Source organism: Onychostoma macrolepis, chromosome 14 (genome assembly GCF_012432095.1).
Source record: "Onychostoma macrolepis isolate SWU-2019 chromosome 14, ASM1243209v1, whole genome shotgun sequence".
Lineage (NCBI taxonomy): Eukaryota > Metazoa > Chordata > Actinopteri > Cypriniformes > Cyprinidae > Onychostoma > Onychostoma macrolepis.
In genome coordinates this window covers 9,918,593-9,943,025 of record NC_081168.1, presented here as the reverse complement: position 1 = coordinate 9,943,025, position 24,433 = coordinate 9,918,593, and the positions used below count along the sequence as shown (strand labels likewise).

General features: G+C 36.2%; 3 protein-coding genes across 10 annotated transcripts in view; 1 reads left to right on the top strand and 2 right to left on the bottom strand.

Moving 5' to 3' along the window:
• Positions 1-9,182, bottom strand: part of rnf145a (ring finger protein 145a) — a 28,892-nt gene extending 19,710 nt beyond the window's left edge. The window contains exons 1-3 of one of the 3 annotated variants that reach the window (XM_058798866.1): positions 8,900-9,182; positions 7,176-7,521; positions 2,531-2,639 (exon numbers count right to left, since the gene is read on the bottom strand). In XM_058798866.1, the coding sequence (XP_058654849.1) occupies positions 2,531-2,639; positions 7,176-7,359 (293 nt within the window). In that variant the 5' untranslated portion in view covers positions 7,360-7,521; positions 8,900-9,182. The remainder of the gene's footprint in view (positions 1-2,530; positions 2,640-7,175; positions 7,522-8,899) is intronic. The other 2 variants (XM_058798867.1, XM_058798868.1) reach the window with 2 other exon arrangements.
• A 1,227-nt stretch (positions 9,183-10,409) lies between these two features.
• Positions 10,410-23,046, bottom strand: il12ba (interleukin 12Ba). 4 transcript variants are annotated; one of them, XM_058797005.1, is made up of 9 exons: positions 22,886-23,006; positions 14,500-14,634; positions 13,942-14,038; positions 13,519-13,782; positions 12,679-12,781; positions 12,412-12,587; positions 12,153-12,316; positions 11,844-11,953; positions 10,410-11,713 (listed from the first exon to the last, which is right to left on the bottom strand). In XM_058797005.1, the coding sequence occupies exons 2-9, from the start codon at positions 14,500-14,502 to the stop codon at positions 11,653-11,655; spliced, it is 978 nt and encodes a 325-aa protein (XP_058652988.1). In that variant the 5' UTR covers positions 14,503-14,634; positions 22,886-23,006; the 3' UTR covers positions 10,410-11,652. The 4 variants fall into 4 exon arrangements, with proteins under 4 accessions (XP_058652988.1, XP_058652987.1, XP_058652986.1 ...); XM_058797004.1 differs by lacking the exon at positions 22,886-23,006 and adding an exon at positions 15,994-16,640; XM_058797003.1 differs by lacking the exon at positions 14,500-14,634 and having other exon boundaries at positions 22,886-23,046.
• Positions 16,064-18,862, top strand: LOC131552865 (EF-hand calcium-binding domain-containing protein 9-like). Of its 3 annotated transcripts, none has more exons than XM_058797008.1 (4): positions 16,064-16,149; positions 17,040-17,188; positions 17,412-17,588; positions 18,099-18,862. In XM_058797008.1, the coding sequence occupies exons 1-4, from the start codon at positions 16,110-16,112 to the stop codon at positions 18,246-18,248; spliced, it is 516 nt and encodes a 171-aa protein (XP_058652991.1). In that variant the 5' UTR covers positions 16,064-16,109; the 3' UTR covers positions 18,249-18,862. The 3 variants fall into 3 exon arrangements, with proteins under 3 accessions (XP_058652991.1, XP_058652993.1, XP_058652990.1); XM_058797010.1 differs by lacking the exon at positions 16,064-16,149 and adding an exon at positions 16,514-16,648 and having other exon boundaries at positions 18,099-18,860; XM_058797007.1 differs by lacking the exon at positions 16,064-16,149 and adding an exon at positions 16,655-16,848.
• Positions 23,047-24,433: the final 1,387 nt, after the last annotated feature.

Below are 24,433 nucleotides of genomic sequence, written 5' to 3'. Positions count from 1 at the left end.
TATATGGCAAATATTAGGTGCTTATTGCAGAAATATGTATGTACCTCGGATCTGCAGCCACATTACCCTTGTCTATTTTCTTTGGCGCACCACACATTTTATTTAGCTGTCCAGTTATCAAAATCTGTGTGGCAAAGCTGCATGACATTTACATTATGGTGAAGCACAGACCAGTATCTATTTTGTGTGAATATAAAGCTATCTTACCGTTTTTATTATTATTTCGAGTTTTTTTTCATAGAGAAGTTTATATGATACTGTCATTATCTGACGACATGTTACGCATGGATTATAATACATGCTATTTTTATAGAAAAGGGCATTTTTATAACTTTATAAAATATGTCTGTCACCTTTAATATTAAATTCCTGAATTTAGTCAATATTTGAAAAATATGACATTATAGGTGTTACCAATTAAATCAGTACCAACCAAAGCCATCTTTGCACTGTGGCACAGAAGCCGCATCTTAAGTTTGAATTTAGATGCATTTACACAATTAATGCTGCTCAGAAGGCAGTAAATGCATTAACACAGCAATTGCATTATGGAATGAGATTAATGTTTTAAATAAAAACATTTTGATTTGCCTACAGAAATATGAAATGAGTGACAAAATGAAACAATTGGATACTTAAATTATGAAGGTTACATCGCCAGTAGGTGGCGGCAAGTCATTGTGTTGATGAATGAGTCATAGAGTCATTATTCAACTGATTCGTTCAAAATGCTGATTTGTTCAGGAGCAAAGCAAATGGGTCATTGAACCACTCACTCAAACGATTCATTCAAAGACTCGGATTCATTCAAGAATGAACGCCGTGTTTTAAGTCAAATAAAACACACTGTGTTGTGTCTAAAATGAAATCAATTTATACTCATTATTAATGAAACTGTACTGTCTAAAATAAAAGTTAGGACTGCTGTGTATTCACACTAAAATCAATACTGATCTGCGCTTCACTATAATGTAAATGCATTCGCCCTGCGTTGTCCAGTGTGTCATGCACCCTTGCCACACAGATTTTATAACTGGACAGCTAAATAAAATTTGCGGTGCGCCAAAGAAATAGACTAAAAGGGTGGCTGCAGATCCAAGGTACATACATATATTTGGCAATAGCCAAAAATACACTGTATGGGTCAAAATTATTGATTTTTCTTTTATGCCAAAAATCATTAGGACATTAAGTAAAGATCATGTTCCATGAAGATATTTTGTATATTTCCTACTGTAAATATAATCAAAACTTAATTTTTGATTAGTAATATGCATTGCTAAGAACTTCACTTGGACAACTTTAAAGGCGATTTTCTCAATATTTAGATTTTTTTGCACCCTCAGATTCCAGATTTTCAAATAGTTGTATCTCGGCCAAATATTGTCCTATCAAGACAGGGCTCTAGAACGTGCAAGTACAAATTTGACTTGGTCGCGCGTGTGCGAGTGCATGGTCTGCGCTGCTCCAAAACGTCTGCTTCACACAGCGTGCGCTGCCGAGCCGCACATTGTAGCAGGAGTCAGATTTCACTGATAATGTGAAGAGAGGCGCTTTCAGCGCAAGCGCTTCAGGTGTAGAGCCTGGTTATACTCGCTGCATCAGCACGAGCGCGAAGGTGCGCGCCACAGATGGAGCACAACGGGGGATTTGGTTTTCAAGCTAAAGTAAAAGGCCGCTTCTTAAACCAGTTAAGGTGAACATGTTGGTATTCTTGTAGAAAAAAAAAAAAACGCATGCAAGTCCTGTCAGCGACAGACAGTTTAGTTTTACTTTTCTTTTTGTTTTGAAAAGCTTGTTATATTTGCTGTTATATACCTCAAGTTACGCTATTTTTTTATTCTGTAATAAAAACATTCTGTAATCTATTAGTCAGTATATAATACAGCATGTGATGTATCCTATGCCATGCCTCATTTTTGTTAATAAATGTTATGCAAGCTACTTTGTTAGCCTACTGTTTTATTGTTGTTGTGCTTTTTAATTAAGAATAACAATGAATCCATCTTTTGTTTTAGTCTTAAAAAGTTAAAGGTGTATAGATGTAAACAAAACAGACAATTATCTTTTCTTGTAAAACGTGACACCAAGATCGCGAATTTGAAAGTGAAAGCGAAAAGTTCATCAGCATGCATTGATTAATCAAATGTAGCAAAAAAAAAAAAATTGCGACCAAATTATGTGCTCGTGCAACCAACTGAGTCGACCAAAAGTGCGACCAGTGGGAAGAATGAATCTAGAGCCCTGCATGACAAACCATACATCAATGGAAAGCTTATTTATTCAGCTTTCAGGTGATGCATAAATCTCAATTTCGAAAAATTGACCCTTATGACTGGTTTTGTGGTCCAGGGTCACATATAATCAACCATAATATATAAAATAGACTGAATCAAAATGCATGATGGATTCTCTCTTGTTTGAATGGCAAAGAGTGTTTTTAAGGGAATTTTAATGGCTATCAGGGTTGTTTTGGTGGGAGCAGCTTTTCTGTCAGTCTCTTTCTATTTCTAAAGTCCTAAACGCTCACCTTGAGATCTGGTGACCAGCGAACAGCAGCAGAGCAGTGAGCACATACAGGTAGAGCTGCACCAGGTGCTGTCGGGGCAGGGTGAGCAGAACCAGACTCAGAATGTAGCCTGAAAGAGAGAGGGAAAAAGAATGAGACTGCTGTTAGACCGCTATGTGAGGATGCTGTCAAGCACACAGAAGGGCCTCTGAGGCCACATCTCTCTCAATATCTCTCAGACCAGCAGAGAGAGTCCATTCACTCGGACTGTCAAAGGAAGTCACACAGCCAGAGCTCACTGACTGAATCCGGATATCCAGTTCATTGATAGTCACACCTGCATAAAGAGTCTTTGGCTATGCTCAGAACAGAATACTAGCATACTGTGTTCAGTGTGCAGAATATACCGTATACTACCTACTATTTTATATATTTTTTTAAATAGCATATGAAACAAACAGCATGCAAAATGCAAATATAAAAAGTAGTTTTAGTAGTCTACATTGTTTATACATTTACTTTGCATTTTTAATTTAGTTCAGTTTCAGTCTCTAAAATTGTAATAACTTATTTGGAAGTCTGATGTGCATAATCAAATCATGTAAAAAATCATGTTATTACTAGTGTATAAGCTAGAAATAATGATGACATTTAGACCAGCACCATTTCAAATGTGATTTAGCTTTTATACAACAGTAACTTACATTGTAAACCTGAAATTGACAACTACAAAATCTACTGTGTTTGTGTATGAATCAGTGTTTCTGAATAATTAGATGACTCATTAACACACACACACACAGTTACATGTTTCATTGCTAAATGAATCAGTATTTTTGAACTAAGCTGGTGAGTCAATAATTCATTCACTCAAAAGGCAATCACTTGTCGCCACCAACTAGAATTATAGAAAGATGTAACCTGCAGAAATCGTCACTCTTCTGGAAAGAGCAAACAGAAACTATCGGAGTGATATAGTGACAAGTCCCAGTGCTGTTGAACTGGCACTCTTGGAGCACCGATTGGTCAATCAAATTCGAAAACTGGAACTTACTGCTGTTTAATGCACTGTACATTTTTGTAGACAACTAGTAGATCATCAAGTTATTTTAGGCATACATAAAATGTGCAGCATACACAGTGCAGGTTGGATGCTGTTTTGAGCCTATGTTATGGCCATCAATGAGAAAACAGAAATAGTAGGCAACACAAATTCAACATGAGATTTAGGTTGTTGGAATGCTTGCATTATACATGTACCTAATAAAATGCCTTCTGACGGTGCAATATTTCCTGAAAAAAAAAAAGTGCTTTCAAATGTAAATACATTCAGTGTTATACGTCATAACGAACAAGGGTATTGTAGTACATGATTCAGCCTCCGGTCTGACATTCACTGGCTCACGCTGACGTGTTTGTGTGTTCAAACGAGTGTGTGTAGACAGGATGAGGCGGGAGATTAAGGCTTTTGCCATGCACAGATTAAGCTCTCATTACTCCACTGCCAAACCCTCTTGATCCCTCCTGTTGCGTAACTGTTTATCTGACGTTCAACACTCATCCTCTCCAGTTCACTTCTGCCATTCACAAATATAAAAACATGCACCATACTCCGTTGTCTAGAACACAGCAGAAATACAACACAGTGGAAATATTCTACTTGGATTGAAGACACAAAGTTTATTTCAGTATTGATTAATGTGAAGTATGCTGGCACACTAGCTTGAACCAATGCAATTACCTGTGAATAAAGTTAGAGCTGAAATATGATGAAGCTCTCGCCAGGTCAAAGAGCAGAGGACTTGGCCAAGTTTGCGGCTGGATAAAATGTTGAAAGACAGCTCATATTATCCATAGGCAGTAAAGATGGAAAATGCCCGTGATCTTGCTGACAGTAGATGTTCTCCATGTCTCAATTTAACCTCTCTGCTGTAGTGTCTTCAGCCAAACCAAACTCTCTGTAATTTACCTTCTCCTATATATAAGTATTGTTAAAAAAGGTTGGATGGACAATGCTCCGTTTCCTCAATATAATAGGGCTAAAGCCCAGAATATAAAGATAATAACAAAAAGTGGAGTTGTTCTGCAGAAATGTCAGCTCCTAGTGTTAGGTAAGGCCATCTCTATTAGTTCTAATAGCCCTGCAGTGTCATATTTTGAAACTGAAATGTTGAACAGACAGGACAGGCCTATTTTTTTCACTTCATTATAGTGAAAAATCCACAGGAGCTTCTCAGGGCCAGGTGGTTTTTCTTAACACTAACACAAACCCAGCAAGCCTGAGATTAAAGAAGTCCACCAAAGTTTCTCCTGACAGCAGCACTTTTCACCTGTGGGAGCTACTGTACTTGGACTCCGTCCCCCATTCAGCAGGGGGTCCTGAGGGTACTGTAGCACCACCAACACTGGACAAGTTGCACCTGCAAAACGAAGCTGCATCCAAGAACAGAAGCTGCTGAATCTCTATTAAACAGAACACCAGTAACGGTCCTGCTTGCAGTAGCTCTGAAATGTCAACACCTAGTCATTGCTTCTAAGCAATAGCTAATAAAGCGATGGAAAAATGGAATTGTTTTCTGCTGCTTTGTTTGTGTAATAACCGAGAAAAATAAATCATGTCTGTTTGTTGTAAATTATTCATTTATTGTTGTGAATACACTTAATCTACTACATGTGGGTATTTTAGTCAGTTAATGTGGAAAGAGAATGTTATGTTTAACAAAAAGGCGAATGTCATAAAAAGAGAAAATCATTTTAAAATAAGTTTAAAATGTGCAGCATTTTCAAAAATGTAATCTTTGATTCATATGCATTTATTATGGTTTCATAAACTTTAAAATATATTAACAAATTTTTTTTTTACAAATATAATGAATGAATAATTCATAAATATTACAATATTGTTTTTTATTCAGTATGTTTCTGAATGTTGTTTCCATATGACTGATTCAATGGACAAAAGATTTGTAACATCAATATGCAAATTAGCAGTTTTAAGGAAATATTTTCAAGGAAATATTAATAAACAAGTCAAAAATAATTAAAATATATTTTTTAAAACATAAAGCTGAATGTTAATACAGAAATAGAAAACACGCTCATCATAGAATATTGTTTTCAAGGCAAGTCACTGTATGTATAAATTGCATTTTGAATAAATTATTAGATAGAAGAAACAATGGGCTAAACGCCATTGGCACAAATTACAATGTGTATTCATTCAAAACAATTACTTTTTATTCTGTAAACTAGATGTACAGGGTGCCGTACTGTTTTGCAATTTGCTGGGTGGTAGTCTGTGTTCTAGAGTCATTACCAGAAGCTGCCATACTTATTGTACAAACACATCCGCATGTAACCTCAAAAGCCTCCTCTCCAGGGTAAATAACAACCACATAGGCATAGCGCATGACCACACACACACATACAGACAAATCAGGGTCATTAGGGTTTGTTCTTTTGGGTACTACACAACATCTGCTCCAAAAGCCAGTTTTCCTGGAGTCTGTGACTTTAATTAAAGTTTATAAACCATTAAAACATGGGGTTATGTGGGTGAAGTTGTACTAAAGTCTCTTCCAAACAAGACCAAATGAAACCTAAAAAAACATGCTCTAGAAGTCGGAAACCCTTTCAGATAAAAAAACAACTGAGTGAACAACTGAGAAGCGGAGAAAATAAAGTAATTCGCAACAAAAAGAGTTTCACAAACATCAACATAGCACGATCCCTGTGAATAACTCATGAGATGTGTGTGTTGGGATGTGTGCAGCAGATGAATGGGGGCTGATGCTACGCTCCACTGAGTCTTTTTAAAACTCAGAACAGGGGGCTGAGAGAGACCCGTGGCCTGAATCAGTCGCCTCTGACTCTACCATTGTCAGCAGGACCACAGGGTAAATAAACAGAGAGAAATAGGTTTGAATGGGTTATTTTTCTTTTGCATTTGAGGTTTTTGCCAGCTCATTTAAGTTTTTTCCATTTTCCACTCAATCATCTTGCTGCCTGTGCCACCATTACTCAAATGAGCGGCAATCTGGAGTAATGTGATGAACACACCACCTGGCTGACCTCTAGAACAAAGCTTCTCTCCTATTCCAATTGCAAAGAATCTTCAGAGACTTATTGGCTGCCCTGAACAATAACAAGCCATGCTTTTCTGTAGCTCAAACAGAACAAAGCCAAAGTCATGGGTTCAACTTCTAGGGAAAGCAAGAACTGATAAAATGTACATTTTATGGCAGCATAGTCATGATTCAGCCAACCAGATCTCACAAGAAAATGCAACTATTTTTCAAGGTGATGATTTCATATGAATTTATATGAAGTGATTTGTACGGAAATATACATCATTCAATCATGCGTAAGCAGATCGTACAAAAACATAGAAATAAGATTCATCCAAATTCATCCAAACCACAAATTCACCAAAATGTAAAATAGCTACAAATTGCCACAAGAGTGTTTTAGGTAGCAGGAAGGGAACAGAGAAACAAGTAAACTGATCTACAGATGAAAGCCATTTATTCCCTCACAAAAAGTACAATGGTGCAGAGATGGTAATACCATGGTCACCTGATGGGCATTTCGTGACACTGAATGGCTCCTTATTCGTATACCATGGTATACCCCAAAAACCATCACATAAAATAGGTTTGCTACTCACCCACATAGTGAAGGTAGAGGGCCAGGTACTTGTACTGAAAGAGGGGGTTGTTGTTGAGGCTGCTTCTCTGGATCTTCTGGAAGAAGGAGCTGACATCCCAGCGGTACAGCACCTCTAGTAACATGATACTGGGGACCCGCAGGCCCACATTCAGCACCGCCTCCACCCGCTCCTTCACAGCCATCACTCCTGACTACCGCCAACCACACGCAATTCACTGGCACTATCACACACCAGCACTGCACTGATACGAGATAGAGAGCCACAGAGATAGAGAGAGAGGTTCATGACTGTCAGTCAGTAAAAAAGGTGTTGTCTGAGACAAGCCCTATATGCACAAGAAAAGCTGTGAAAACAAGACCAAAATACTGATTAAGAGAATTATTTCTCAACTGAATACATCAGCAAATACAAAAGGTTATATGTAGGTTATGATTAGACAGACTAAATGTAAAATGTGGCAGCATTGTGTACTGAAGTTTAATGGACAGAGTTAAACACAAGTTATTACATAACCTGTTTGTTTCCTTAGGACTGCATGTTTTTAAAACTCATAGATGGTGCATAAAAACAACCTGATGAACAGCATTGTATACCATAACTTAGCAAATAATGTAGATAACTAGACTGTCAAAGTTTCCATGAAACTGTATAGCAGCAGTTTTATAGGGAAACAGTTACATAATCTGTTTTGCACTCAGTGTGCTACCTATACACACTTCTGAGGAAGGAGTCCGTTTTTGTACATTCGTTTGTAAAGTAACTTCTGTGGGGCATTTTTCGGACCAAGTAATTAGCTGTGTTTGCGCAAAATTTGTCAGAATAAAACGCCTATAATCTATATTTGAAAAAAAAAAAAACACTATTCTTTTTGTGAGATACTTGTAAGTAACTTGTACTTAAATATACAATAAAGCGATAAATACAGTAGGCTATATGTTTGTATTTTTAGCTGGATAATTAAAGCTAAATGTTTTGCCAGCCTACTGTTGCCATGGTTACCTCGTAAGGCTAGCGCCTTTCTATCACTAATCTAACTTTTGTGATTAATGAAACATTTCAAATCCCTTAAAACGTATACTTGTCTGTAAAAATGAATACTTTTACAATCCCAACTTGTTGTTTGGACTTCCTTTTGGAGGTTTAAGCTTTATTTTAAAAAGTAGCTCGGCCCCTCGACCCCCAACCCCAACGTTTCGCACCCTGATAATGTATTTTCTAATGTTAGAGCCAGCGGGAGCTGTCGAAATGAACTATAGTAACCCCAAACTCATTGAAAATTCATTGTGTGTGACTGGCTGATCTCACAATGAGCCTGTTGCAGTACTAAATAAGCGCGTCTACAACAATAACTTCGTTTTCTGTGCTATTGGCGTAAATAAAAACAAGAAATGCGAGGATACGTTGTAGCCAATGTTGCCTGTAACGCTACAATGACACGACGCTGCTGTGATAACCGGTGTTAAACGTCTGTAATAAAAGGAAACCTGCACGGAAATAGATATCTCTGGCCTCTAATCGCATGTTATATATAACGTTAATAACGTTAGTTGGATGCAGCTATAGCTATGCAGCACGCGGCTAACGTTATATATGTGCCTTCTCTCTCTAGAGATGCTGCTATGAACTGTAGTGACCTCGGATAACAAACATTGACACACTCATGTCCGGATCCCCCGCTCAATGAACCGCAATTTAACAGACAAAATAAGCATTCAACTTACACGATTATGACTCTAGCAAGTGCTCGCGACTACGATGTCCGACCTTTATTCTTCTGTCGGATGTCAACCATGTTGACGGAGGAATGAATGGAGTGGTTGGCGGTCTCAGGGAAATGGCATTCCTACCGAAGAGACGCGGCGCGGCACCGGGACTCGTATCACATCATCCCGCAGCCATTACAGATTGCCACAGTGATCGGTACTGAGCATGTGCGCCGCGGAGAGCGGATTAGAGAGCGCCGTGGCATCATGAGGGCACAGCACACGTTCGAGACTGAAAGAAAGAGAGGAAAGGAAGAGAGGGGGTGGATAGGTGGAATGATAAGGAGTCAGAGCAGACGACTCAGCATTCACGATGCCAACTGTGCTATAAAGATTAAGAGTGCTATAATGAGCCAGATCACGAGCTGTGAATAATACAAAAATGATAATTGACTTTAATTAGGCTATCTGTGATACTGCCTCTTCAAATTAATATCTCTCTCCCCCTCTCGCCTTTTTGGCGATGAGAAAAGTCAGGCAGACAGCCTATTATTTCTTTCAATTATAAAAATATAACACACACACACAGGCCTACTTCAACCATAGTTATTGAAGATATATTTACAGATATATGTTTTGATATATTTACAGTAGGAAATTCACAAAATATCTTCATGGAACATGATCTTTATTTAATATCCTATGATTTTTGGCATAAAAGAAAAATCAATAATTTTGACCCATACATATTTTTGGCTATTGCTACAAATATACCCATGCTACTTATGACTGGTTTTGTGGGGTCTCACTCACACGCACATACACACATATGTATATATATATATATATATATATAAATTCCAATTTGTGTATAATTGCAAGAAGTGTAGTGATCCATCTCTGCTTTCACACACACGCAAAAAAAGCATGTGGTTAAAAACTGATGACCTTAATCACGCTTTATGGGGAATTATCATCTCCAAACCCCTAGTAATTTCTCGGTGAAGGCACAGCTGGATCTGCTATTCACTCATGTTGATGTGAACTTCCCTCTTGTATAAACATTTGATTAAGCATCATTTACGGAGTATGATGTAGCACTACGATGTAGGAATATACAGTAAATGTCTATTCAGTAAAAAAAAATACAACAGGTCACATGTTAACCCTCAACAGCAATGCCAAAGCAGCTGTCTCATGGTAAGGTAACCCAAAACAATAGTTTCAAAAACAAGAGCCCTGGATCACGTCAAAATCACAATCCCATAATCTTCATCTTGAATTTGTATGTTTGGTGAAAACTAATTTGTGAAATCAATGCTAGACACTAGAAGAGTAACAGAGAGATCACTGTAGACATTTCAAAACTGTACCTATTTGCATTATTATCTTTTTTCATATATCCAAAGAAGGTGTGTCTGCTACATATAGACTGTAAATCATTTAATTATGAGCATGTGGATGATTCTATCAGCCTGCTAGCAAGAGCACATGTCCCAGAGGGAGTGAGCCAATATTCTTTTAGTCTCTATACTTCATAAGTAGGTCAGCAATCTGTACCCTCTTCAATGTCTCTCATAATGATGTTGAGGAAATGCTTCTTAAATCAAAGTTTTTATGTCACACTTGCCCTGAAACAACTGTTAGCTCTGATAAAGAGAGACTGTGGCTTTCTCAAGGCATATACACATACAGTATCTCAAACTTATAAACCTGGATAAACTGGTCAAGTATTTAGCCAGACATATATTTACGAATGCATTTAACCAAGACAATGTACAAACTCTTTTTAAATTACATTATCTATTATCATTTTAATGATTTATTTTCATTCACCCCATTTAAAATTGCTTATTAATAGTCTGGTTTGTGATTAATAGAGTTACAGTCACAGCTGATCAGATCAGTTAATGACAGCTCTCTTTCATTTATTTTTGTTATTTTTATTTATTTATTTTTGTTATACCAGCTTCAATTAATGAATGGCAGGTTTGTTTGGGTAAGTTCCTCAAAATTAGTTAGTGATGCACCAATTGTGTCATTTCCAAAAACCCAGCACTTGTGTTTTTTTATGACAGGCAATTCATGGTGGTTAATGTCACTCATGGTGTTACACATGTTTTTTCCAGGCTTCAATACTCTTTTTTTCAGGACTTTTTTCACACAACATTTGAACAATCAGTAATCAATTGATTTAGGTGGTTCTTTTGATTTGATGCCCCAACTCTGTTGAAACGGGGGGGATAGCATGTCGCTTTGCTCCACATTGAGATGTGACAGTAATTCCTGTCTTGAGCAATCTTATGTGTGATCTACAGAGAAAGAAAAGACATTTGCATATAATTAGGACCCTAACGAAGTCCAAACCTTTCAATGTGAGTGATATTTAGCAAAATACACACTACATAATAGTTTAGAATTGGTGAGACATCAAATGAAATCACTTCTTAAATCTAAACTTGCAATCAAGACAAAACTGAATTAAGAGCATATAGATGTTTTATGTCTTATATAATCAAGTAAAGACATCAGCAATCATAATAAATACATACATGTAACACAGTTAAAATGTACTACAGTTATAAATAATTCATTTAAGAGCATGATAGTGTTATTACAATAAATAAATTATTACAAAAACACATACTATGTGTTTGTATTTAATTACACAGTATATGACCAGAGAAGGTCTAATAGAGTCAGTCATTGTTCATAACTACAGAGAGCATCATGATAGTTCAATTGATTTTTATTTAATGATGCATAATAAATTATAGCATCTTTAACTTTGGTTCTCGGTTCCTCTGCTTGCCGTTCTTTCTGGTTTTGCATCTAAAAACAAACAGAGAAAGTTTGTATTATAATGTGTGCAGAAAAAACATTAATAAGGCAATATATTTTAATGGGGGTAAAGCAAATTGATCTTTTGCTAAGAAATATTACAAATGTTAAATACACATACTTGTACTGGCTCCAGTCACTCCATGAGGAATTACAGAATTCATCCCTGGCTCTCACACACACACACATCCCTTTTTTCACTGGCAGCTGGTGACTTTGTGTGAATAAAATCTGAGCAAAACAAATATTAATATATTTCCTGGTCTGACTAAAAATAATAATAGTTTTAATCACAGAAATAAATTACATTTTAAAAATATATCAATAACTGTTAATTTTTGATTAAATAAATACAGCCTAATTATTCCAAATGTAATTATTCCGGATGTTCTTTTGACCAGTAGTGTGTACAGTATGTGTGTGGTGTTACCTCTTGTAAGTTCGGTTTGGAGCAGTCGCATTTTTCGCGTTTCCGACAGCGAACCACTTGGAACATGAGAGGGAAGTAGGATGATGGTGTGTTCCAGGAGTGTGGATATCTGACCTCTACAGAGGTTTTATTGATCCTACTAATAGGCACAATATCAGGCCTCACTAAGGAGTGGAGAAAAAGATTGTTTCATATTCAGATGAGCGACATACTGATTCAGTATTCTAAGACCCCACCTTAGCAGTTTTTGAGAGCTCACCGATATCCATGATGTAGAACTTTGTATTGTAGGATTCAACAACAAAGCTGCTTCTGAAGAATATGGTCAGGTTGATGCGCTCCACCTCCTCAGCATAGGGACAGTAGTCATGGTCTAAGCATGTAATAGACTGTTCTCTGTCATCCAGACTGCAGCTGATGTTGCTTCCACCAGGGCTGGGACAATATCAGTAAAGATTTAGTTTCTCTTCCACACCCTTTACATCATAGCAGATCGCAGAGACTAAGGTAAGACTGAGAAACTTACCGTGTGGCTTTGATATGAACAACATGGCCATTCCTGTTCTCACCCCATTCCCATTTACATTTGAAGGAACCTCCGTAGTTATTTGTTGAACAATCAATGTAACCTTGTTTGGTAAAGTAATTCAATAATAAAATTATGAAATTGAAATTAACGCAATAAATAAACAAACAGACACATGTTATAAAAATGATCAACACTACCATTCACACATTTGGGGTCAATTTGTATTATTATTATTTTTTAAATGAATACTTTTGTTCATCAAGGATGCATTAAATTGATCAGAAGTGACAGCAGAGACATATATATTTATATATTTAATTTATCATTTATTTAATTTATATATTTAATGTTACAAAAGATTTAGAATCCAAATAAATGCTGTTCTTTTGAACTTTCGTTTCAAACAATCAAGAAAAAATGTATCATGTATCAAAAATAAATAAATAAATATTACTAAGCAGCATAACATTTTCAACACTGATAATAGGAAATGTTTTAAAGCACCAAATCAGCATGTTAGAATGATTTCTGAAGAATCATGTGACACTGAAGAGCAATCACTGTGTAAAATTAATTAAAATATATTAAAATAGTTAACATTTCCATTGTAATAATATTTCACAATTTTACTCTATTTTTGCTAAAATAAGTAAAGCCTTGATGAATATAAAAAAATAAAAATAAAAAATCTTACTGACCCTATTATGTTTTCTAAAAAAATACACGGTAGAAATGATTTTATTTGACTTTTTTTCACTGTTGAAGGCTTAAAATTATTTTAACATTGTTTACCATTAATATCACGACAAGTTTGCACAATGTTAAAGATAGTTGTACCTTTCTCAGGATTATTCTTGATAATCTTCCTGAAGGTCCACTGAGCCAGCACCAGAGTGTGGTTTAGATAGGATCCCTCACTGTTGAAACAGGAGTAGTTGCCCCCCTTCCAGGCCTCCACTGTGACGACAATCCTGTTTCCATGAGCCTCCAGATTTTCATCGTTGTTTCTGGTCCATGTAATATTTTTCCCTTCATAGGCTTCTCCACAGATAAGTGGCACCATGTTGACATCTTCACTTGCATCGACATTCACTACAAGCACTGATGAGGAAATTGACAAACATGTGAGAAATGCAAATATAACAATATAAGCCCCAATACAAATACAATGAATTGTAGCAGTTTATAAAAGAGATCTTTTATAAACTATTTTATAAACTATAATCTATTTTTCCTTAGACGTGATTCAGACAAACAAACCATTTGGTTTAAGTGTCCAGTAACTCTCTGCTGTTTTGATGGATCCGTCAGCAGAGGACTGGAGAAACAACAATGTACTCAAAAAGAGAAAAAACATCTGTTGGTGGAAAAAAAGAAATGTTTAGACTGCAATGAATACTCTTAATCATTGGTTCTCAGCTCAGCTCTGACAGATGGTGGAAAAACAATGCTAAATGTAAATAATAAAATGCAGCTAACCATATAGTTGTGCATTTAAGAAAGCAAAATGAAGACTTATCAACTTCGAAAAGATACGTGAAAACGTTACATATACTGTTGTATCCAGTTGAGCTCTTTGCTTTGTAACATGGTTATTACAACAAACAATAGGCTAAATATTGTATTTGTGAAACTGGTAAATTATACTTCAGTTGTTGTTTATGCATGTATAAAATTGTCAGTTTTCATGTCATGCTAATAATCTTACATATTATTGGTCCTATGCAATAAAAAATGCATAAAAATATATATTTAAACAAAATAATTGAGTGGTTCTTTTACTGAAAATATCAAATGAGTTTGAAATAAGAGACTTACCATCGATCACTCAAGAATCCAACAAGATTAACAACATCCACAACCAGTCTGGCTTTGCTTTGTTGTTGTGTTTAGTATGCAAGCTTATAAGTAACGTGTCAGGAGGGCAGAATTTCCCTGGCCAGGAAAAGTCCACTGCAGGTTATAGAGGAACCAAACCCTGCATGAGCAACTCCAGAACCTTAGCTGTTCTCAGATATCATCACTAATTCTCTCACTTCCACTGAGCCTTCTCACTGTCCTCTCTCTTCTCTAATATTGGACTATTTATATACATTAACACGGCCCATTCAAAAAAAAATATGATTCTTTACTAGATTGTATTATATTGGGCAGGAAAACATTTGACATGAAAATTCCTAAATGGTTTCCAATGTAGACCATGTGAGGAATTGAGTCTAAAGGGAGAGAAAGATATAATATCTATATTTGTTTTCCAACACCTTGGGTATTTTTGCCACAAGTTCTCATCTGAAAGCCAGAGGATGATTTACCTGTTTGCGTTACTGTGTTAGATTTGCTTGTCCCTACTATCCATTGGTTTTTCCATTTCACAATTGGGTTATTCCCCTTTCCAGATAATGACATTGAGTGATTTGTACATTAAAATTACTGATAAGAAATTTCACATTAAATGCTGATGACACTATTCAGCCTGACACATGAAAAGTGTTTTAAATGCCCAGATAACATAAAAAAAAGAATGAAAGAAAGAAAAAAGAAAACAGAAAACAGAACTCTCAGTAGGCCTTTTCCCCAAGCCGTTATTATAAAATCTAAGAAATAACATTGTAATTTTTTTTATAGTCTACGCCTACTACTTTTACAAGTAATAAACAAACAATTCTATAGGAGTCCAGTTAAAGCACGTATTAAACTATCAATAACAAAATCCTAATCTGGACAGAGTAAGACCGGGAAACTAAGTCATCTCTTGTTTACAATTTGTTTTCAAGGGCGCACTGTACAACGTGAATTTATGCACATTTATCACATTAATAGTGCAAGCAATGAATACAACATTGCTTATTTAAAGTAAATAAAATAAAATAACGTGTAGGCTATGCTGTGCCATAGGTAGGCTACTACAAAAGATAGGCTATTACAGTTAATATTTTCAGATATGTCCAGAAATATGTGCATCCAGGTTTCGAGTGGAGCAGGGGATCAGGTCTGTGTAAAATTTCCCCACAAAGTTTGATAAAGCAGCAAAGCCAACAACAAACAGGCACGAAGAATGACTAAATTATAAGCGCCAACATTTTAAATGAAATAAACTATTTGTGACAGCCTGAGCTTTGAAGCTAGTAGGCCTAGTTGTGACAGCCATAAAACCACCTTTTTTATAGGTTATATGTGATTCAACTCCATATTTTAAAAGTCAGTTTAATATAATTTACTTTGAAATGACATACAACTACGTTGATTATACTTAAAATTATAATCAGCAACTCAATTTTAGGGTGCTTTCACACTAGCACTTTTGGTCCTCACCTGGGTTCGACTGAAGTCAGAGTTCGGTACGGTTGATGTGAACGCTGTCTTCTGAATCCGAATGAACCGTACCCGGGTCCGCTTAAAAAGAGTGGTCTGTTCATGTGAACTCTGGTATGGTTCGCTGCAAACGCAATCGTAGGCCTACCAAATCGCGTAAGTGAACAGCTATTAATTATTTGATAAAAATAAATAAATAAACAAAATAAAAAATATGTGTTTGTGTGTGTGTGTTTCACTCACTTTCCTGACACAATGCAAGCAGAAAGCTGTCTAATTTCTGTTTGCCTTAAGCGTTCTTTAGAGCATTTACAGTAGGCTACATTCGTAAGACAGACGTAAGTACCGCTATGTACTTAAGTTTTGGAAACAAAACCAATGTTTCAAAAACATAAATATAGGCTATAAAAATGAAGAGAGCAACTATGCATTTTGCCGCCTTCTCCTGTCAGTTGTTACTAAGCAACGGGGTAAACAGCTGTTGGCTTGATGAGGCAAAGGAACTGCAGTTCAGACCCAAATAAAATAATACGAACACAGTCCAGCGGGGGATCAATCGAACTCGGGTTCGGACCAGGCAAGCGAACCAAGTGTGTAGCGTCCTGGCCCGCCGCCCGCGCCAATCCGGAAGCGTGAACGGTGCATAATTACCATGGTAACAGCATTAATTGTTTATTGATAGTGGAAGCGGTTAACATTAATCTAATCTAAAGAGCAAAATGAAGTTAAAAAAGGGGGTTTTCTTCGAATATTTGAATTTAAACAAGTTTCATTGCCTTCTCTCACTGACTAACACTAAAATAATTTATGATTATTTTTGTCTTCTGGACATTCATGAGAAAAAAACACTGAATGGTAAGAATACACTAATAATCACTTGTTAATGCGCAATTCCCCTTTAACACGAGAACAACCGATAAATCTGTAAAAAAAAAATTATCAGTCTTTTTATGTAATTTTTATTAATCTGTAATAGGTGGATACATTGCTACAGTGGAATTTCAATGTTTGGAATAACTGTCGTGCTTTTCTTTTCCCTTCATCAGACATTCAGTTCTACCATTTCATGAAGCATGTGACAACAATGGGGAAGAAACACATAATGCTGACGTTCGACATGCTGGATTGGGATGCTGATGGAGAAATTGGTTTTGAGGAGTTTTATATGATGGTCTGCATTTTGCTCAGTAGTGAAGTAAGACATTCTCTTACAAAACATGACCACATCAAAAACAGCCCCTCCACACTTACCACAACCATATAGGGCTCACAATATCTGAGCACAAAGCCACTTCCTCTTTTTAATGCTGCAGGAAAAACCCATTTACTGCCAAATTTCCTCTGTCTTTATCATTGTTATTGCTTTATGAGAGGTTGTGATCAATGTCACATGTGCTGAAATGTGTATGTGTACATAGCACGATGTGGAAGAGACCTTCATCTGTCACCATTTCCTCCCTGTCTTTGAGCTGTTGGATATGGACGGTAGCAAAACCATCAACCTGAAAGAGTTTAAGGCATCCGGATTCCTTTTCAACCTCAAGGGTTCTGATTTCAAAAAGATTTTGAACCTGTTTGACATCACTGGGGACGAGGTACAGATGTCATACAACTACCAGTGTTGCTTAACAGTCAAATATTTAACAGCATTTAACATCACTGTACAATCTTTGCACTAGGTGACTAAAAATGTCCTTAGCCACTGACTACTACATTTTCATAGCACATAACAATAATTGACGGTATGGATGTTTTTTCCCTGTCAAAATTACAAAGGTCATTTAGAATGATTCATTATTTTTGCTCTTTGCATTTTGTCACTGTTAGCAGATTTTTTTCAGTAGAAAATGCGTAAATGGCAATCATATTGGCTAATGCTTTTCAGCAAATCAATTAGCCAAAAGAAAACTATTTGATTGTAAGTACATTTTCTGTTAAATAGATTAAAAAAGTACTAGCTAATGGCACGCGATGTTTCCATAGAGAGGCTTATCAATTTCAGACAATTTTGGAAAATATTATTCATGTGGTTTGTTGTGTGATCAAAGAATAACTTTTGCATAATAGAACAGTAAATCTAAAATGAAGTCTTTAATTACCAACAGTGCCTGAATCTGAGTGAGTTTCAGAAGTTTACCATGATGTGCATGGATGCCCAAAAGGAGTTTAAGAGAAAACGTGGAAAATTACACCGTCTCGTGGACATCTGCACATATTTTGCGAAAGAAGAAGATGAACTTCATTTACTTGACTGAGTAAAATGTGCTTGAGAAATAAAATGAAGTGACTTCTGTTTATTCTGTCTACTGTCTGATGTAATTAATAGGAAAAACAATAGTAGTAATTGTAAGTATCAAAAGTAAAATAGAAGAGACAATGAGGTATTTGTTAAGAATGATATCGCTTATATATGTGGACTAGTCCAGACTAGTCACATTTTTTACTCAAGTGAAAATTTCTCAGGTTATGTACATTTCTGTTAAAGATACATACCTTTACACTTTGGCTACACAAAAGCTGTTTATATATTTCCACTACAAATGCCCATGAAAGATATAGAGTTCATTATCTGTGCACCATGTGAGGCTGTCACAATGGAATCTGTTGTCAGTCAATTTTGTAGGCTTTTCAGTAAAATGTGAACAGCAATTCAATTTTGAAAGTTTCTACCATGATAGTTTATTGAGTGAAACTGAGCTTTCACATACATACAAAGCAGAGACAAGAGAGGAGGGAGAGAGTTTACTTCCCACATTTACCACTAAAAGGGAAACTGACAGTCACCTTTAGCAGCTGACAACAGTGCTCTGTGACACACTGTCCTTTCTGAATCTCGATTACATTTGACATTTAGTATAACTTACAGTTGCTATATGATGCATACAAGTAGTATGTTCATGTAGATTTGCAGTAGAACCAATATTTTTTACATTTTTTTTTTTTTAAATGTTTGTATGATCATTTTTCATGAAAGTTTTAACTCAAAAGTGTAAGCTCTTGGATGTTCTACATTACAGCCAGAAGAGGGCAATAGCTTACCAGTGCGCACATCCTGGCCTGCTTATATCTGTCAACATTTCATGTTAATGAGTCAGTGGCTACATTTAGATCTTTATACTACTGTACTACTCTTCCTACTATACACTTTAAAAGTTAAAACGATTGGGGTCAGTATTTTTATTTTATTTATTTTTTGAGAAAGAAATGAATATTTTTATTCAGCTACAATGTGACAACCACAGCCACAACTAGACAGCAAACTGAAACTGAGACAAGACAAATATTTTACCACTCACTTTACTTGTTCTCCACACAAAGAGTTAAATGAGCTACTGAAAATGTGGAAGATTTAAATGTCAGCATGAAAGTAAAACAGCCAAAGTGCTGAACATAGACTGACTTAACATTTGTACACAAATATACACATCAGAGTCATTATAAAAGGACAAACAACTTCCCCTAAAAATGGCCCATATGACATTTTTCTTCTTTGTAAAGCCTCCATAAGTCTAACAGTGCAGTTCATGTTTATGTTTGTTGTGAAATTGATGCTCGTTTACCGTGTTCATTTTTTATCAAAATATCATAACATGACCTACCGCTGAAAAAACACTCTCTTTTATTGCTTAAAAGCGCCCCTTAAAATCAACTGCAAGCTTGCATTAAGATTAGATCTGCCTCCATCAAGTAAAGTACCGATGGATAGAACCAAGTCCCTGACCTACATTTTTCCTTTTCAATAATCCATTCACTTGAGTGTACTTCTGTTGCGCCACAACTTTAACAGTTGCAATTACAGAGAAAGTCCTAACAGTGAATATATTTTTAAACTGCTTTGGTTAAATGTCTCATGGATTTAAAGTAATTTGCACTCTTTTTTTGTATTCTGTAATTGAAATATTACACCATAAAAGTCTAAAATATCACCCATGAGCACAGGCACTGTCACTGGAATAGATTTTAGTTGACAGAAAACAGTCTTAAAGGTTTGTCAAAACAAAATTAAAATCTTTTAGAGTACCCTATGAAAGTAAATGTTCCTGTGCTTTGTGAATCACTTTTCCAAAGAGTAGATGATTACAGAATTTGCATTTATTAGTGAATCCTTCAAGAGGTATCAAACATAATTTAGGTGTCCACTAGATGGCAGCAATCACTAAAGGTTAGGAGACCGTTAACTGACATAACACCTTCAATATCAATCACTGAGTTATAGCAAGCACACATAAGAACAATAGAAAAATAATAGAATAAAACCCATTGGTCATCGGTGAGTTAAAATGAGTTGAATGTTTTGAACTAAAAAGACTTAAATAAACAATTTAAGAAACCATTTAGGATGTCTAACTCTGATCGAAATATACAGCAAAGGGTAACATGCAGTAAATCCATGTGGAGAAAGCCTGATATTTTAGGATTCAGACTGCGCATTCAAGCAGGAAACTTCATTACGATGCAAGGGAGCTCTCCTTTCAATAAGAGGGGGCGAAGGCTCTGGGAAAGGTGGTGCTATACCATCTGTCTTGTGCTATGACTGACAGATAGATCAATAATTGTTGGCTTATTATAGCAGAGTCAAAGGCGGTAAATCAGGGTGACTCAGAAGAGATCCTAATGAAAAGCAAACCCTCACCCAATCACTGATCACAAGTGTATCAAAGGCATAACAAGAGTCGTCAGCGCTTTATTCTGAGAAGACGGCCATTCCCAGAGCAGCCGTCACTTTTGCCATTAAAACTAATTAACCTTTCAAATGTAGTCAGACTGACTGTCAAAAAATAAAGTGTGTCACCAAGTTTATGGATGAAGTTACAAATAGTACCTGTTAAAATTCTGAAGCGTGCAACCAGTGGGTACTTCGCTATCTCATGAATTTATTCCTTTTCACACAAATTATGATTACAGGGCAGATTATTGTAAGATACGAGGCTATGTGCAACAAGCAATGTTGTATCATTTTGTAGAAAAATCAGAACATGCATGTTTTTCCTTTGAGACTGGTTGCCAACTTACATGTGGGGCATCATACAGTAGGTTTACCTAAACACAATGTACTAACCTGTCTGAAAAACATATTTATAATGAGAATCAAATAACTTGCTGGAACATTTGACTGCAACTTTGAATATGCTTATTTGAATACTTATATAGTTATACTGTCATGTTTTTTCTGCCTACTATATCCATTCCCTTACTAACTTACGCAAAGACCCTTCAAGAGCTTTCAAGGGTGATGACAGCAGATTAATCACAAGGTACACTCATATGAAAACGAGGTTGACTTGACAGCACTGGTCAGGTCAGAAAAATCCACATTATGTATATTTAATGTGGAGATATTGGAGGCTCATCAAGACACCAGATCAAACTATGAATCCATCACACATAAGTGAATATAGCAGCACTGTCACAGGCTGTAAAATCCATTTCTACAAGCGGTCTGGACCTCAAATGGATATTCTTTGTGTATTTTGAAACATGTATTCCTTCAGAATATTTTATCCCTTCAAGCAGCTCTAGCTGACAACAGGCCTGGAAACCCCTGGCCTAAGCAATTCAGTAGAAGAGGGAATCTGAATGTTAGACTTCACTGAGGATGTGAGACATTTTGAAGTGTGAGAACAAAAACAACAGTAAAACAGAATATACTGTATAGGAAAAACCTGCAAAGTACCCCAGATTATGTAAAAGGTGATGCTAACCCATCCATGATGACCTGAGCTAGTTCATGAGCACCTCCCAGATCCCTTTATGTCCCTAAAAGGCTGGACCCGTATCCCAGAATTCACCTCTCTTGCTGCATAGCTGGCCCTCCGTCACTGGGTACTCACTTTTCAATTTGGGTTTGTTCCAACATCCAGAATAGAAAAGAGGGCAGGACACAAACATTAATATACCCCTTTTTAACAACTAAGATGATATAAACTAGATCAAACAATAAGCTAAAAAACTCAAGAGATATTTTGCATATTGACAGGTTATTTGATCACGAATACATCATCATAATACATCATTCAAACGAAACAGAAAAGAAAAACAAAACATTTGGACCTTCTCCATTTCCTTTTTCCTTTGTGGATGTAAATAACATGATCTAACAGTATCAACCAATCTGAGGTCCACTGACACAATGGGTGTTTGTGTGTGGGTGATTTGGTTTTGTCTTAACTGTGGTGACTGAATGTCCCCAAACTGAAACCTGAAATGACCTACATAACATGTGAACCAGCTGGGTCATCATGAGGAAAATGGCTTAATGTCTTCATTAAAAGTAAAAATGCAGATTAACTCCAGATTGCAAAATAAATTAAATAAATTAAATAAAAGTATATATATATATATATATATATATATATATATATATATATATATATATATATATATAATTAGCTCAGTATAAAACAACACAATCATAGCAGAAAAACAATGTGTGTGGCACTTCATGTCCTCGTGAACTTGAACAGGTTATGTCACGAGTCATAACGTGTCATGATCATGCGCGAATTCCAAACAGAAGTGAGCATCCCTATGCCCTACTCCCCTTCGAAGGGCAGAGCCCTTGAAGTGTGTTCTTTAAAGGGTGTAGAGCATTACTGTCTCGTATAAGCGTTAGGAACTCCCTTGGTGAAGGGAACGACGGACAAAATGTTACCTTGACAACGCTGCGCGTGCGTGCAGCATTCAGCGCTCCAACAATTGTTGCAAATAAATATTTCTTCTTATTGTTATTATTTTATTCAAATATTGTCTAACTGTGTCTTATTTACTATTAAACTTTTTCAAACTAAACTTGCTTAAACTTGCTAACAATACAGTCATAAATCAGATTTTTATCACTGACGAAAATATTTTGTATTACATAAAAATAAAGAAAAATTTAATTTCTACTTACGTTTGTATGTAAAGTCAAAATAAACCCCAACTTTGCTTTAAAATGCATGGCAAGATCTTCTAAGTGAAGATCACATGATCACAAACGGAAATCACTTCCGTGAAGTGACCTTCGCATGTTCCCTTCACTAACGGACTTCTGGAAGGACCCTTCTTGAAGGGAATCAGTTGCTCACTTTCGTTTGGAACGTCCCTACAAATGGCGTCCCCTTCGTGAAGTGCCCTTCAAGGGCGCAAAAAAAGCCGTTTGGAATTCGCCCCATAGACTGGTCATGATCCTGGAAAACAAATAAACATGATTCACGCTAAATGAAAAAGTCTGTTGTTTAGTATTTAAAATATTATCGATATATAGGCTATATCCTTCAAAATCTATCATTAATCATCAACCTATCTTTAAATTTTTTGTTTCATTTATTTTGCAAGACATTATTATGCAGCTGATGAAAAACCAACGGCTTTCGTGTCAAACGTATGTTTTTGTATTGTATTTTTACGAACGGAGGCAGACAAACCAACGCATTCGTCGTCTCTCAAGTCTCCACCAGGGGGCGCTATAGTCTCATAATTAACTTACTGTTAACGCGCTTTCCTATCAGGGGCCGACTGATGTCATGGATACATTTAGCTTTGTGCAGTTCACGTCACGTTTCTTAATTTATTTATTTTTTTTATGAATGAAATTTTCATTCCCCTAGACTTTGCGTCACGTTGCAACAATGCAACTGCAAATCTATAGTTGTCAGTTTGCTGTTACTAAATAGTGAAATCTTTACAGTGATTTCACAAGTATAATAAATACTTTTATTTATAAATACATACAACTTTTTTTTTTTTTAAAGAGAGAGAACATGTTCACTGTTCCCAACGTGATGAAGTCTACAATGATTTCATCAGTTACAATGTTTCCCACCAAGCTTTGGAAAAATGTACATTCTGTTTTGATGACATATGATGTCAGCTGAGTAAAGGCAGATTGGCACCACAGAGAGCCTGAGGGGTTGGTCCAGGAACAGAGGCCAAGAAAGTGGCTGCCTGCTTCATACTGCCGCAGACGGAATGAAAAATGGTATCCGTTTGCTCAGGAAATATTTAGGCCAGACCACCACCGATGATTCCTGCTCTGTAAAAAAAGACCTTATCTAAAGTGTGTTGAAGTACACAGTACTTCCCTTTAAAGGGATATTTTACCAAAAAATAATATTATGTGGATGGGAACCAGTGAAATCACTCTTAGTTGGACAGACAGATCTTATAGCCTACAGTGTGTTGTGACTTCTCTGCAATGACCTCACAATGTAGTTAGACGTTGTAAGAGAAAAGATGGGGGAAGAGAAAATGAATGAAGAGACTTTGATGAAAAAAACCAAAAAAACATATGCCTGGGGGACATTTTAAATATTACGCACAACAAAGATTTGAAATTACTCTAGGCAGGTTTGAAAATGCAAATTGCCGTTGTATATCTCCCTCTGCCAAGGTGGGAAGTCACTGAGGTGTGTTGTGCTGTAAAATATGATTTGAAGAAAGAGAGAGCAACTTTTTATCA